The sequence below is a fragment of the Pelobates fuscus genome, chromosome 12 (genome assembly GCF_036172605.1).
Source record: "Pelobates fuscus isolate aPelFus1 chromosome 12, aPelFus1.pri, whole genome shotgun sequence".
NCBI lineage: Eukaryota > Metazoa > Chordata > Amphibia > Anura > Pelobatidae > Pelobates > Pelobates fuscus.
In genome coordinates this window covers 46,546,917-46,564,638 of record NC_086328.1, presented here as the reverse complement: position 1 = coordinate 46,564,638, position 17,722 = coordinate 46,546,917, and the positions used below count along the sequence as shown (strand labels likewise).

General features: G+C 38.7%; 1 protein-coding gene across 1 annotated transcript in view; it reads right to left on the bottom strand.

Annotated features, from left to right (window-relative positions):
* ZNF423 (zinc finger protein 423) overlaps positions 1 to 17,722 on the bottom strand; it is a 245,850-nt gene that overhangs the window by 200,108 nt on the left and 28,020 nt on the right. The window contains exon 2 of the mRNA XM_063437907.1: positions 11,227 to 11,280. Coding sequence (XP_063293977.1) covers positions 11,227 to 11,280 — 54 coding nt within the window. The remainder of the gene's footprint in view (positions 1 to 11,226; positions 11,281 to 17,722) is intronic.

Below are 17,722 nucleotides of genomic sequence, written 5' to 3'. Positions count from 1 at the left end.
CTTATGTAGAACTTTAAGGCATTTCTTAAACCTTATATTATTACATTTGGGTTATTTTAGGCCTCAATTTAATTTCTGATAGGCCTTTCAAATGATCTAATATTTTCGGATGAACCTTTCAAATTTTTTAATATTTTTAAATATGTGATATTTTAATATATGTTTTTTATACATTATTTGGGTTTTTTTTAGATTTTGAAAAAAAATATTTTAAAAGTTTCAAAACTTATTAAACCATTTAATAAAAGTAATCCGAAAATATTAAATCAAGGCCTTAAATTGAAATTGCTAGAGGTTAATTAATGGGCTTCTCTCTTTGACTGCAAAGTACTCCTTACAAAAACATTATACATAAATAGAATTAGGAAAATAAGTAATGTTGTTTTTTTTTTTTTTAATGTTTTGAATTTTTTTTTTTTTGCATTTATAGCCCATAATAAGTCATCCTGAAAAAAACTTCAACTAAATAACATGGTGTAAATTAGTTGAAATTAAGACTCACATGCTTTGGATCTCAACAGAATAAATAATATAACATCTACTGTATAGACAGAATTTTTATAAACGTAATTCATAGTTCTGTGTGGTATTAATACAAGATCCTAAAGACACCTTGGTCTGACATACATTTCCTTGTTTCGTCTCAGCAATGCATGCTCAGAGCTTCCTTAATGTTGCCTTTGGCTCCCAGCATTTCACTTCCCATAAAGGGAGCCAGTGATTCCTCTCCTCATTCCAAAATTTCATGAGCATCTCTCAGGCCCTCCTGTGGCTCCTGTTAGCTCCCATAGGGAGATTACCCCACCCCCGCTCCCTGCTCCATTCAATCTGGCCAGTCTACTGTGATGGGTCTGTCCGTGTTAAACTCAAAGAGGTTTTATAGCCTTCATTTTTATAACCTGAATATTTCTTAATTTTAAATCCCTCTCTTTAATCTTGAATATGCCACATGGACATTTACCAAATGCGGCTCACATTTTAATGCAAATGATCTATTGAAATTTGCATGCCTAGTGGGGTGAGATCATGGATGTCAAATAAAAAATGAAGAGAATATTTAGGTATTCTACTACGTGCAAGCATAGAACATGTATAAACCTGTGTATGCATAAATATATAGAATGCAAAGATTGCAATTGTGTGTGAACGTTTCTATAAACTATCAGGGATATTCACTAATATTAGACTTGCCAGGAATTCAAAGTCAATTTCCATTGTAAGGCCTATACAGCTGAACTGGAAACATAGCTCATTTTGAATTTACATTGAATTCCCAACAAATCCCAATTTAGCAAAAAAACCTTTGTAAGTTCTGACAACATAGTTCTATCCTGTCGAAATGACAGTCTCTGTCAAGAACCAACATACTTAGGATGGTTCTAGAGAACAGTTCAAAAAAATGAGTAGTCAATATAGATCTTGTAGAAAAAGTGTTGGATTCTGTTTCAATATGGCTCTTGCTATTATTATTATTCATAATACTATTTATAATGCACCAAGAAATTCTGCAACACTGTACAGTACGTGGATTAACAAACAAGCACTTGAAACAAGACAAGCTGGACGTACAGGAACAGAAGGTGCTCAAATCAACTTGCAGGGGGAGTAGGATAAAATTACACTAGAGCTAGAGTTTAGATATATTTACTGCGTTACAAAGTAGGTTTTAAGAAGAATTTACAATGAAGGCTTAGTTTTTTTAGGTGACAGTTGCTGGAGAGAAGGTTAGTTACTGATGTGTGGGGAGGAATGGATTTTAACAGATTAATTGATATGCCTTCTTGAAGAAGCGAGATTTAAGGGATTTTTTTTTTTGATTTGTTTTTAAGGAATTGAGAATGGGTGAAAGTCTAATAAAGCAGGGAAGGGAGTTCCATAGGAATGGCGCAGCTCTAGAGAAGTCTTGAATGTGAGAGCAAGAGTTGCGAGTAAGAACAGAGGATAGCCGCATGTATTCGTCAGAATGTAGAGACCTGGACAGGATATACGTGTATATTAGTGAGGATAGGTAGACTGGAGGAGCAGTGTTATGAGCGAGCACCAGAATATTAATTGAGCCCTATATTTATGGGAGGCCATTGTACGGACTAATAGAGGAGGACAAGAAGATGAGCCTTGCCGCAGCATTCTTTATGGGCTGCACTGGGGTGAGATGGAAATGAATACGACCAGTGAGAAATTATAGGACTTTTCCTATTTATTCCTTAAATAAAAAAAAATCTTAATAATTATTCCTCACTGCACCTCATCTCTATTTTTTTTGTTGCTATATTTCCATTCTTCTTTTTTTTAGGGGGGGGGGGGGGGGGAATCACAAATTAGTTTCACCTAATGTATAAAACAAAAAAAGACATGAAAAAGTGTGACTTGAGTATAATCTTTAAATAATCGTTATTGACATCAGCAAAAGAACACATATGTACAGAAAAGATTAAAATGCTGCATATAACCTATATTTACATTGCTGCCATATACAGAGTCAATTCTGTGATTGTATTAAAAACACAAATACAAAAAAAAGTTTTTACCTGTTTGGGTCACATCCAAACAGAAACGGATACATCATAATGCATCGCAAAATGCAACAAAATGGCTCTCAGATGTATGGTAGTGAAAGATGCACAGTGTACAGCTGAACTAATCAAATGTTATTTTCTCAGCCTTCTTAGGGAAATATATAACAAATTATACTATTAAGCGAATCAATCATTATTTCTATTGTGAAAAATATGGAGAACCTATGTAGCACCTGATATTTTGTATTCGTGCAAATTGCACCAATGCAAATATCCAACACACACTGAAGCACTTGGTTATCATAAACAAAAAATGAAACACTGAGATTGCCCATGGACACATTATACACAATGAGATTGTGTCATTGTAGCATCACCTAACATGAGGGCAGTGCTTTAGTAATTCCAATAAGACATAGTTCTATATATCTGGCAAAGTTTGTCTCCACAACACAGCAGCTGGGGCAATGATCACACAGTCCAAGGATGATACAACATCTGACAAATAATGGAAAAGTCATCTAGGCTTTGCCTAAATAGTAAGACGTGTTTTCTTATTAAAATACTCCAAGGTTTTCTATTTGCCGGGACATTGGACAGACTCCGATTTTCCACTACTTTGTGGGGAAATCTAATCGCTGCTTCATTATTGCCATTATCTAATTAAAAAGGCTTCCCAGGCATAATTAGTTTCAAGGCAGGTAAACTTGTTCTCCATGAGAGAATGATCTGCTTCTGCGAACATTATTTCTGTCGACTGCCGGAAATAAGAATTTCACAGGTAAAAATTCATTCCCTATAGAGCTGGAAGGGGCACAGCATGAATTAGAGAAAAAAGTGTTTTACAATAGAAAAAAATGGCAATGAAGCCTACGTATCATAAATGATTTATTTTTAATCTTTTTAAAGATACACGATAATTATACGTCGCATAATTAACTATTTTATAATCACATTAAGCTTATTTAAATCCGATATGTTTTTAAGAAATAAAAAAAATTAAGTAAATACATTTCATATAAAAACTATTTTTTTTTGTACATTTGTGCAATTTTCAGTGTTTTCAATATTTAACAATCATTGAATCTGCAAATTAAGGCCTAAATTTAGAAAAAATATAGGTTTTGCTTTTTTTTCCCATTCGATCTTAGTTTGCATCATTTTCAGAACTAGAGAAAGATAAGCCACAATTAGCAAACTTCTCTAGAGTGTCATAAATTCTGCCATGGCACCAAAAGCAATGAGATAGATTTTCTTTATTTATCTTAAACCGTCAATCCAAATCTAGAGTGTATTGGATATTTTCTGAATTTTTCCACAGCTTGGCGGTGACTTAAAAATAATGGGTTCATGGCTGTGATCTCGTAAAAATGCAAAGAAAAAAAATATGTATATGTAGACAGCCTCCTATGGGGGCAGCAAACCTGGAGTGTTCATGTTACATAAGGATATGTTTTAGATGAAATCTCATAGATTTTTCATTTTCCACATAAAATGTCACTTTCGGGGAATGGATTCATAACTGGAATACTATGTAAAATCTGGTGTGGTAAACAAATGAAATACTCTTCGCAGACCAAAATTGATCAATTTGTTTTATCAAGACGAAAGATTGATTTTTCAGTTTTCTTTGTCTGAACCTCATATGTCTAAGCTAATCAGGAAATAAATTAGATTAACACACCTTCAGTATTATCAATTTTCCAATTTCCTATTGATGAATTAAATGGTTTATATTGCATTGTTTATCTCCTTAATAGGAGAAGATCAAGTATAAAGGTTACTTTTTCTATTTCTTTCTATATCGGTCTTATATGCACCTTCTTCTTTCTTCCTCCTCAAATCATTATGGCACCTTTACGTAGTCTACATGCAATCATGGACCTCTTGAAGGTATCAAAGCTAGAAGTCACTGCTCTGCTCTTTGTAGTAGCAGCAATGGCCTTTAAGAGTGTGGCTCTAGACGACCTCTGGGATTTCAGGTAAACCATACAAGGGACCTGCAAGAGTCACTTCTACAAATGCTTTAGTGTTTAAGGGCTATGAATGTGTCTTGTGATGTATGTGATATGTATACAGGCAGTGCTGTGCAGTGTATTTTCAAAGGTTTGATTATTGATGAAATGTTATATACATCAAGAACTATAATAATAATAATAATACAAGGTGAGCCAAACTATGTGTGGATTTTACAAGCAATGGTACATAGCCCGTGCCTACTACAAAAACAAAGATGGTCAGTTGTTTAACCTTCAGTACGCTGAAACAAGCAAGATGGCTGCCCCCATGTACACTTGAGAAAGGCAGGTGTGACAGCTTAGATTTAATTAACAAATGGAACTATAAATAGGAAATCTCTAAAACTGTTCTATTTCCGGTGTGGATACAAGTTAAAAAATTAACTACTCTTTGATACTCAACAGTTACTTTCTAAGCTGAGACAGGCAGACTGCAAATACACTGTACATAAAAGATATTATTCCCTCATTGGCATCTTAGAAATGTGAGGCTGTTGCTGTATATATATAACTTGGAAATGGGAACTTGCCTACGTTTTATTAAAGAATCATGCTATATTAGAGACATACAGTTAAGGCTTATTTTATAAAGTGTTCCTTTTATTTTACAACTATGAACTGAAATGCAGGGCTTTCTTGTCATACAGGTTTATTTTAATGTTTATAGAAGGATGTTTATTAAAAGGGGTGTGGCGAAAGCCACTTGGCCCCTAGGTTTTGGAGAGGACTACTTGCCAGCCTTTTACCCTGTGACTATGTCGCCTTTAATTTATTATGGTTAAAAAAAAACTATTCGTACTTTTTATGACTTTGGACAATAATTATTCAAACTTTTTAAGTGGCACTTCGAACTCCCAAAGCCATTTGAAGTGCCATTCGACCATGTGGTGGCGGCCATTTTGTTCACATGGACCAAAACTGCGAATAGACTTTAGGGGGACATAGCCGCGAATGCCCTGGAACTATTTTCGGCATGAAAACGTTGTGGTTCACGGTTGGTTCTTCAACGGCACTTAGCCGCGATTCTATGGAACTATTTTCGGCTATGGGGCCATGCCTGCAGTTGGTAAAAAATATGACTTCCATAAAATTTCTGAAACCCTTATCTGATCTGGGTGATTTTTTTTGGATATGTTGGTCACCCAGATCAGGGCTATCAGGGGATGTAAGATTTATGGGGATATTATCTGTTTTGGGGTACTTTGGGGACTTTTTAGAAATGTGTGTGTTTTGTGTTTGGAGATAATTGAGTTTAGTAAAGTGCTTTACTCAATTATCTCCTAATTAAAGGGGAAGGCTTATTGTATTGTATGTGTGAGTGTCATACAATGTAAACATGTTATAATTTGTTTGTAAGTTTGTGTCCCTGTCCAAGGTCCATGTGGGTGTACACCCTGCTTGGGGATTGTCATAAAAGGCCAGTGTGGCACCATTAAAATTGAGTCCTGCTCAACACGTAACTTGGTCTCGTGATTGGAGGGGAACTGCTATACTCCTTATACTCCCCTGGGGCTAAATCACTAGCTCTTATAAGAGCTGTTCCTGCTACACTCTCTGGAGTAGGAAAGGCCTTCCCACCGAGGCCCTGGAACCAGGAGTTTGGTCCAGGACGGGAAGAGACCCCAACCAAGCTGTGGCGGTCTACGGTGCTTATGGTGGTCCATTACAGACGGCGAGATCCCAACCAAGCGGCGGCGGTTCGTGGGGTCTACGGTGCTTATGGTGTCCTGTGCGGTGCTTATGGTCCTCAGTGTCAGCTTGGAAGCATCGATTGGCGGAGGTTCCCAGTCAGGGTGCCAGGCGGTCCGTCATAAGGGGTAATGTATCTATCTAGTAGTTTAATATGTATGTTCAACGTTGTCCAACTACTGCACTAGAAACATGCATTCCAGAAACACAATCTCCGTTTCTCACATCCAGACGTCAGGGAGAGATCCAATCTGAAATCGGTCTCTTGACCCATCCTATAAACTCCTGTTCTAAATTTATCACAATAGGACCTTTAGAGTGGCACAGCAGGTACAATTACCAACGTATTTTATAATAAGCTCCTGTTTTGAGTTTGAATAGGAGTATACAGATTAGAGTTAACTATTTTTAAAGGATATTTTCAAATGAAATATCCTTGTAGAAAATATGGCAAATCTATACTGGATTATCCCTTCAAAGAAGAAACTATCACTTATCTAGAAGTGACAGTTCTTTGTTCCCTCACCCCAGTAAATGATACTGAAGCAGAATTAAGTTGGGTAAAGAGATAATTAAACATCCCTTCACTGCACTTCTGTGATTAGTGTGACATCATCACCCCATGATCATCTGTGTGCTTGGGCATTAACAATGTAATACCAAATAAACATGGGTGCATTTGGACATTTCTTCCAAACTGCTTTAAGGATGAATGGGCCTGCAGGGGTTAAGCTAATTTACATAGCCTGCTCTGACTGTGCCAGGACAGCCAGGCAATCTAAATGATAAAGTAAAAAGGATTTGGGACCTTTATTTTTATTTAAATAAACCTTAGATAACTTTGACATATGCCAGTTCCTCACTAGATAGCCAATGATCTTACTTGATACTGTATTAACATCCTGATAAAGTGATTATGTTGGTTTCTCTTAAAGAATTGAGTAGCAGTCTTTCTATCTCAAACACTGGGTAGCGCTGGTTGACAACAGCATATGAACATAAAATAATGCGTACCACAGCATTCTAATTGACAAGTAAACACACAGAACTGAGATGCAAGAGGTGTGAGACTTCCTTCGGTATATCACGCTGTGATGTCTACTATTTTACACTAACAGCATCATTCCAGCATATCCAATTTTTATAGGCAATTCATAAAATGACAGTAAATGCACAAGAAAATTGTATCCAACATGTATCAATTGACATGAAAATCGGGAGTTGTTTAAAATTTGCAGCGCTGAAGAACTTTAAGATTTCCACATTCCTCCTGAAAGAATCTTAGCAGTGAAAAAGAATCAGGCTGTTAGGGCTGAAGCAAAATATTTCAGAAGCCTGGACTCACAGCAGCTATTATATGGTTACTCCAAGCACCGTGATCATATGACTCGGATCAGCTGGATTGGCTGCAGGGGTTTGGAGCGCAGCATAAGTATTTGGGCTGGATTTGAGCGCAGCGTTAGTATTTGGGCCAGTGGGAGAACTAGATTTTTAGTGTGTGCTATGCAACCTTAACAGTGTTAAGGCCCTCTTTTTGTAGGACGGCAGAGCATGCACGAACCTCAGGATGGAGTTAAATCGAGTTGTTAGTAAATTTCATAACTGTGTAAGTATGGTGGGTTATGTACAAAACGTTCACAGTTGCTTTTGTGTGGTTTTGTTCTTGTGCTTATTGTACGGGGAATAACCTGTTACTCCACTTTGGCTCCTCTTTTTCATGGTGATTTTACAATTAATTGTGTCAATGTCAATGCTGCTTATGTTTCTCAGAAAATTAGCCAGTAGGATAGCAGCGGAAACTTTTGTAGGAAAGAAAGGTGCATTTTTGCACTTTGATTTTTTTTTTATTATTATTATTATTATTTTTTTTTTTTTTTTAAAGCTGGAAGTGACAAATTTGAGACAAAAAAAAAAAATAAAGAAAAAACTGAAATAGCAAAAGGGAATGATGGAAGAAACACTTGTATTATTATCACTGGCATTCTATTATAAAGGGGCAATTAAACAATAAATGAGACTATTAAAATATGTTACAGTAACTACAGGTTGATGAGGACCCTACCCAAAAGTGCTGAAACGTCTATACATAACTCCCACAGCCACATATTAGAACTATTTGGGCACTGATTGACAATATGTTAAAAAATACACGGTAATGTGTTCTTTAAACATGCAATTTTTTGCAAGTGATATTTACCGTGCAGATTTTCATTCACTATTTCTTACAAAAGAGCAATTATTTTTATTATCTTAGTTTATTGCAAATATTATTTTCACACACCATTTTTATGAATATTATATATTTTTTTATAATTTTTTTTTTTTTAAAGGCATTTCTGCAACCAATAATTAAGCCTAAATGTTGTTATTCTGCTTTCAGTTCTCAACTCATCATTGAAAGAAAAAACAAACCCCTCGGTAGCAATTCTGTAAACGTGATATAAATTGCTCTCACATGTGAATTGCTCACTGTCTGACACACTGCATCCAACAATAAAAAAGACAGGACATTAACGTTCTTTAAGAAGGTATCCACAGCTGTTGAATCACATAGGACACGTCCTCAACTAAAAAATAAACCTGCACATAAGAGAGTAGATGTACATTTTTTTAAGTTAAAATAATTCAGGATCTGAGCTTCAAAATGGGAGCAACACGTCTCTTTTCTTCTATATGGGGGTCACGCAAGACAGAGTAAGAGCTCAGTTTACATGCTCAGTTAACTTCTGCACAGAGGGGATTGTCTCTCAGACAGGCATCGAGTAGCAAATATTTCTTTGCTAAAAGATTGCAAGGAAAATAAAAAAAAAAGTAATAAAAACAGAAAAACAAATCTGCAGCAGACATATCCCTGAGCCCGTGTTCTGGAATATCTGACCTCGTTTGATCCTTAATCACTGTTTTCATGCTTGCTCATTCCAAACAAACAGCTGTATTGGCTTCAAGCATTTTTGTTTGAGTCTGAAAATGCCAATTCCGGATCCCGACCTTTCGATTTGGCACATTTACCCTTTATAGAATAATCCTCCCTTTTCTGCATGGGGGCTTATCCAATAAACTGGGAAATTTGGAAAACTGCCAAAGGGAATAGCAGATTTTAAGGCAAAATATACTTTTTGGTTCTAAATAAATAGAGTTCTAAATAAATTAAGAATTTTGACATATATGACCATTTTTTCTAACAATCTTGCACTTGCTTGTTTATGCAAACTGTAACACTGACTTGTAGTGACCAAAACATAGAAAACTAAATTGTGAAATTCAGGCAGAAATAGCTTATTTGAAAAAGTTTCTGTCCCAAAAATGTAGCACAAGTTGTCTATTTTAGCTTAACCCCTTAAGGACCAAACTTCTGGAATAAAAGGGAATCATGACATGTCACACATGCATGTGTCCTTAAGGGGTTAAAGGATCACTATAGGGTCAGGAACACAAACATGTATTCCTGACCCTATAGTGTTAACACCACCATCTAGCCCCCCTGGGCCCCTCATGCCTCCATAAATATAGTAAAAATATTACTGTATTCAAGCCTGAAGCTGTAAATCTGCATGCTGTTAGACTCAGAAAAACAAGCAGTCTGCTGACATGTGGTAGCCTGATCCAATCACAGTGCTTCCCCATAGGATTGGCTGAGGCTGACAAAGAGGCAGATCAGGGGCAGAGCCAGCATGATTCAAACACAGCCCTGGCCAATCAGCATCTCCTCCTCATAGAGATGAATTGAACAATGAATCTCTATGAGGAAAGTTCAGTGTCTACATGCAGAGGGCGGAGACACTGAATCACAGGATGCTGTGCACAGTGTTGCCCTGTGCTCTGCTGACAGCAGATCTGAGTGGATGGAGGCATACTATGCCTCCATCAACTCCGAAGTCCCTCTGGTTCACTCTGAGTGACTGCAACTGGAGGTGTTCCTAGCTTTCAATGTCAACACTGTATTTTCTGAGAAAATACAGTGTTTACATGAGAGAGGCTGCAGGGAGCTATAGTTCTCACCTGAACAACCTCATTAAGATGCAGTTGTTCAGGTGACTATAGTGTCCCTTTAAATTTAGCTATGTCATTTTTAATCCATACGTGGTGTATGCTGAATAAACGTCACTGCGTGATGCTCAAGATCTTTTTTAAAAAAGACAAGGAAATTGCACATTTTAATCCAAAAAGCAAAAATACTCCAAACGTTGTATGTTTTTTTACATAAAGTATACCGGCCTAGAATGTGCGATTTTCATGTGAATCATTCCCAATTCTCACTTCAGTGAATAACTCCATCTGAGTAGCAATGATCTGCAACCACCTACGTCTGAACTGTAGTATAAAATGGAACTAAGGACAGAAGCATATTATTAACTAAATACAGCAGATTGACTGTTTATTATATTCCTGCTAAGCTACGTTTAAAAGTTATGGCTGTAAGGGTGTTAAATCAGTCCTCAAAGCTGCAGGTAAATTGTTTTGTAGTGTTCTGTTTGCAAAGTAAGGTAATTATGCAGCCGCCATTAGACAGATAAACAGAACAGTTGTTGATTTAGACTCGAGGAATGTTCTTGTTTTCAAAAGATGTGTTGAATTATCATTATACATTTAGCTGCTCGGCAAGATATAAAGGCAGCCCATGGCCAGAATTATGAGATGTAATGTATCAATCTTTTTCAAGCTAGGGGCTTTAAGACACCATAAAACAAGATAATGATTGTGGAATAAGCGGCCCACTCTACTCTAGAACGTAAGACAAGGCAGCCCATGTCAACTGTTTTTCTTTTTTTCTTTTAGAAAGCAACTGGCCATTAAACAGCTCACACATCTCACATTATCATTGGTATAGCTCAGGGACAATTCACATTTATTCTCAAAGCAGCTAAACTCTGTAAAATGCAGGAGATACACATATTTATATATATATATACACACACACACACACAAATTTATAAATAAAAAAATATGCAAGGGACATTTTTAGTCAATCATGAGTATTGGGAGATATAAAGTTAGAAATATACCTGTTTGGCACAGAGAAGACTCCCAGTTCAGGCCAAAGTCTTCTGAATCTTCCACTGAAAAATAGAAAGAAAAAACAAAAACATTAATATTAGACATGTTTTATTTACCATTGCTATCAATTAGGCCACCAAGGCACCTAGTGGCAACAAAAGTGTCAGCATTTGTCATTTGGTATGCCCCCACCCCCTTCTATTGGCATGCTGCATTCCAGAGGTAGGACTTAGATAAATGTTTTGTTTTTTTCAGGATGTTATTTTTGTGTGTATTATCTTGATCTTTTTTTTTTCCAAACATACAAGTCACCCACAAACCAATTAAAACATACAGAAGAAGAACAACCCAGTACTCTTGCTTACTTGTAAAGGGACACTATATTCACCAGATCAACTACAGCTTATTGTAGTTGTTCTGGTGAGTACAGACAGTCACTGCCGTTATTTTAATTGTAAACACTACCTTTTCTGAGAAAAGGTAGTGTGTACGTTACAGCCTAGGGACACCTCCAGTGGCCTCTCCTCAGACGGCCACTAGAGTTGCCTCCTGGGTCAGTATCACAGTGTGTAGCACGAACATTCAGCATAGACGCTGTACTTTCTCCATAGAGATACATTGATTCAATGCATCTCTATCAGGAGATGCTGATTGGTCAGGGCTACGTTTGGCACTGTCCCACCAGGCGTTTGGCTCCTTCCCTGCGTTTGGCTCTGTCCTTGGCTGAGATCATCAGAATTAACAATCTCAGCCAATCCAATGCTTTCCTATGGCATTGTGATTGGCTACAATCATCTATTCTGATTATATCAACGCTGGAAATAAATAAATCACATTTCTAACAAGAAGTAAGGGGAGCCAACCATCTAAACGGTGTCTTTATAACACTATAGTGCCCCTTTAAGAACACTTAGATTGCACTAACTCTCAAACAGGTTTAAGAGATAAAAAAATAAAAAATAACGAAACTAAAAACAAATCACTGATTGCAAATTTCATTTACGTGCAGTTCTTAATGAAGACAAACAACAACTGTTCCATGTTCCCAAAGCAGCAGCGGCCTAGTTGTAACAAAGGTTTATCTGTTAGTTTAATAGGGTTATTCACTTAAGTGAGAATTTAAAGTTAATTGCAAATTTGAGGTCAAGTAGCCAAATTGGAAAAAAGTTTCTAAGTCAGCTTTGCTTCCAGTTCAGCTACTTGCCTGAAAGTCTCACTGTAATGAATAACCCTGACCCCAACCAAGAAGTTCTAAGTTTTGGGGGACTATTCACTAATCAGTCTAGAAGTAAAGTGTTAACAATCAAATTCAGAAATGTATTCACTAAAGCATGGAGTGCCAGAATAGCCAAATTAATCTCACGTTTAGTCAAAATAATTAAATTGGAAAAATTCTCTAATTCAGCTATATTTTAGGGTGAGCTCATTTGACCTAAATATCAATATATGGGGGGCGGGGCCTGACCGCAGAAGGGAGCAGACGCATGTTGCTGCTGCTCCCGTAGCTGATCCGATTTCAAGCCGATTCTCGACAAGCGGAGGCCGCGACTGACCTCAACCTGGTACCCACTCGACTGGGGAGCCCGAGACCTGCCGTTAGACACCACAAACGTGGATTTCGGCAGCGGGCCAGAGTCCCCTGATGTTGCGGCCTACAAGCATGGCGGCGGTGGGAGAGACGGCCGCTCTCCCGCCATCCACGGACACAGCAAAACTAAGCCTGAACTCCCGCTCCCCCCCCTACGGACCGGCGGGGGTTATCCCGGTCCTTACTAAGGCAACACTCTCGATCCAACGACCTGCAGCTACCCACTTAAGCCTGGGTTCTGAACACTCCAGACCCGGCAACATGGCGGATGCAACCTTACTCAAGAGGCCAGCGCCCACAAGCTTAGACCTGGCATTTAAGCGGTTCTGGGATAAATGGGAGCAGCTCCTCATGAGACCCTTCCTACCGTCTAGGAACCCGACTGGAGAACCAGTGAAGCAGAGGAACAGTGGGCCTACTCAGGGCTACGCTCACCCTCCTGTCTCAGCAAAGACCACCGGCCTAACACCCGGCCTGAGGGTCAAAGGGAGATTACCTCCACGGCATCGTCCACACCGCCGGAGGTCCAACCGCCGCTGGCGGCGCAGAACCACCAGGGATCTCCGTAGCGCCCCAACAGGGAAAAACTCGGCCTACAAGTACATCCGAGTTTGTGGCACCGGGATGCAGACCCCACATGAGGCCTGGGATCAGGCGGAGGTCCTCACATCCGTGCGACACACTGGCACCCTGCGGATCCGGCCAGCTCCACACACCGTCACACTACGCAAAGGGATCGGCTGAGGAAGCGGGCCGGGACCAGCGACCAAACCAGGAGCTGTGTACCCCATTAGGACTGATCCACGAGGCCCACGACACCGTATCTGCCAAGTTTCCCCAACCCAGCGATTTCTCCCAGGTCCCAGTATGGCAAAAAGCTGGACTCATTCATATTCTAGCTGTACAACACTGGGGCACCCACTTGCCATAACGCAGAGAACTTAATGTAGTATACATACAGGTTTTTTTTTTGTTGTTTCTCTTTTTTTATTTTTCTACCTATAATGTGGACTTTATGTATATCTTGAGCTTTACAATGTCCACCCTGCATGGATAATGGCTTACTCTAACTGACATTAAGTTTCCCATGTCTGCATAGTTAAAATTAGGCGGCATTCCTGTATATCGCCCGACTGACAACCATAGCATGCATGTAAATAACCTTAAATGATACTAAGCCTACCTACGCTTCAACAAACGTGTAATTAATATTGGCTAATGACTATAATAAGCGTAACCAACATGTTTAGAGCACCCTTGGATGTATGCTGCTTTGCCCTAATGGCAAGTGGACATGTCTCACAGCGCTAGCTCGCTTAACAAATTAGCCTCTTGACATAACATTTATTGTACTAACATAAGCATTGCCTCAGTATTATTTCATTGAGGATCTGTGGGTGCAGAAGCGACAAACTACACTGTTGAAAGCCTTCACTTAAATCGCCTCACTTACAGACGCCCCACATGATAATACTCTCTAATGCAGAGCTTTTACTCGCTGTACCGCAACTTCTTCTAGCTTGTTTAAAACTCGTCTCTACCTAGCGACTCATACAATAAAAATAAAAATAAGGCATTACCACTCTGGAAATGTATGTAACTATGTTTTCAATGTTTTACCACCAAAGATATGTATTACTTTTGCATCTCCTTCTTTTCGTTCTGTATCCCTCATATATGCCTTAATAAAAGAAAGATTTACAAAAAAAAAAAATATCAATATATTCCTGAGGTATTCCTTACAAAACTTTCCCTAAACAAAATTTTCCACATGCATAACTTGTCCATTTACTTCTGTCAGTTAGGTGACCAAAATCGGTTAGTCACCAGGAAGTGCCTCTAGCAGATGTCTGATCAGTGGTGTTTCTGGAGTAATGTGGAAAAAAGCCCCAAAAACTATTTATAAAACCTTAAATACTTTATTTAATACATATTAAAAGGTAACACAGTGTCCATGCATACATAAAGCACAGGCTAGGTAAGTAGCCTAAATGTAGCTTGTCTCTCTAATGTTACATATGTGGAAAAAAGAATTAGCGAAATGCGTGAGACTTTTTCTTTTAGTGGCTTCCACGGCTTCTATTTTAATTATATTTCAATTAATTTTAGATTTTATTTGAATACACCTAAAACCCCTGAATACATTATATGAGTAATTTCAATTCATTCGTATTTCTGAGGGATAGAGTTATGTAGTAGTACTTTAAAATGTAGCAAATTTATAGAAATACTGTGCCTTGTTCACCAACAAAATTCTGGTGCATGTAATATACAAACATAGAAAATTAAATGATAGCCATAACATAAGCATCTCACAAGGAGTATTGGCAGAAATTGAAAGATAGATAACTACAGTAAAAATAAAAAGCTCCATTTAAAAAATATATATATATCTGTCCTTATAACGTGCTTGGATATCTAATTAACGCTTAGAAGGGGTTAAGGTTTATATTAGCGAGGGCCAGTGGATGTGAATTTCTACATGAGAAACACAATGGACGGGACCTCTAATTGGCCAGAGTGAAGAAGCGAGCTCTTCCATGCACATGGACTAATTGCTGTAATAATAGACGAGCAGAAATCAAGGCTATTGCTGTTGGAGAGCAGCGGGGAGTATTGTATAATCAACCAGAGATATCGTACAAACAATGTCATACAGAGTAAGGTACAGGAGCAGCTGTACCAAGACAGAACTTAATGACGGGGGAGGGGGTGTTAGTTGGAGACTTTTCTGAACCTTAGCTGTGGGAAAGTTTGTTTTAAAAGTCCTGGAAGAACAGAGCAGCTATGAGGTCAGTGGACAATGCATGTAATACATGATCAAACACCAAAATCTAGATCAAACTAGGGCCAATATTGAGTTTTCTAAAGTCCGTCATGACATGGGTAGGGGTTAAAGTGTTCCTCCAAGCAGCCTGACCATTCCAGTCATTTGAAGTGGTCATGGTTGCTTGGAATCTGTATGCACAGCTTTTCACTAGGAATCACTACATATACAGTGATAAAGAGCTGGTGACAGATGACCAATGTCAGCATGTTTCATTGAAACACTGTTTATGGTTGGAATAACTGTTTAATCAAATCCCTTCTTAAAGTTCCAGTTCTGACCTGTCCTAGAGAGGGTTTTGGGTTTTTTTTGTCTCTTTTTAAACCTCATTTTATATACAACCAAACCATATGCCTATGTAATATCACTGTATGCTTCATCTATGTAAAAAGTAACAGGACATTAATCATAGCCCTCTGTAAAAGTCCTGACATCAGAGTCCTGATCAGCTGTCCCTTTTCTCTAAAGTTCTGCTTCTAGAGGGCCTATACAAAAATTCCCCAAAAAAGAGCATGGCCAGATCCATTTTTTTTTTGTATGGGAAGCCCTCGAGGGGTGGCATGTCTCCTTGCATCAACAGTATGGTGTATAGGTGTATATGCTTCTGACATGCCCTCTATCTAGACAAGCGCCCCCTTTGAGTTAACACCTTCCAATGCTTTAGAGTATAATAATCACCCTCCCACCAATGATTAACGTTAGTAATGTAAACATTACACAGTGTAGTCATATTTGTTTCCCAGCCAACTTTTGTAACAAAATTACTATTTATGTGTTGTGCAAATTGGGAGATAATTTAGACCACTTACACCTGCACTGATGAAATATTGAAAAATATACCCTATCTTGAAAAAAAAAAAATATATATGCACTATTATATGAAGAATGCAACTTGCCCAGCCTCGATAATAGTTTTTGTGGCACTACAATTCCCATACTTGAGAACTGTAGTGCAATATTAGGTGAAAGGACAAAAAAAAGCAAAACTGTCAAAAAAAAACTATTATATGAGAATAATTGTTCTACAGTTAAAAAAAATGTTTCCCTTAAATTGGGCATTATGGTGTTTTTTTCAAAGCAGAAAAAAAGTAACAATAGGAAAGGATAGAGTATACAGAAGGGTAGTGGATATGAGGAATAGTCTTCCAACTGATGTGGTATGGGATCAGAGTAGGAAAATTCAAGAATGATATAGGTCAGGGGTAGGCAACCTACGGCACTAGTGCCGTGCACGGCACTCGAGGTGTCTTTCCACGGCACTCAAGGCTGCTAGAGCCAAACAGGCTCTGGCCTATAAGGAGTCTCAGTGAAACTTCAGATATCTGCTAATACGAAAAGGTGGTGAAGGAAAATCCTCAATTTATGCATTGCAGAATGTAGAGGAAGTGACCTCAGATCAGTTCCTCCCAGCACTTGTGAATGGGAATCCACACTGTAGTAGAGCAGCCTGCAGCTGCTGTTGCAGCTCCTGTCCTTGACCTGTACCTGGCCAGCCTGGTCTCCACTGGAACCCAGGGAAGCCACTCACACTGCTAGATATACACAGACCTGCAGATTAAGCCTCCCCTGATACAAATATTATGGACAGCCCACACACAAACATACACACAATCCCCACTAACGCAACACCACTAACAATCCACATACATGCACACAATCCCACATTCAGCCTCTCACATGCAATACCCCAAACAGCCCCCACACACTACCAAAAACACAATGTGACATATCCATCCACACACGATTCCACAAGCAGCCCTCATACACAGCCCACATTCATATGTACCATACACGATACGATAAACTACTAATGCACATACAGGGCTGGCATCAGAAATTTTGGGGCCCCTGACAAAGCACAAGGTCTGCCCCTCTCCCCCCCCCACCTCCCAGGCCAGCTCACGCCCTGCCTTGTCCGCTGACAATGATGCAGGACTGAATGTGGCATTTTCACATACATTTTTTATTTATTTTTTTAAATTTAATTAAATGTTTCTCCCCCCTCCCTGCTTGCCTGGGTCCAGGGAGGGGGGAGATTCCATCCCTGGTGGTCCGGTGGGGGGACCCCGGCTCCCTGTTACCGCAGAGG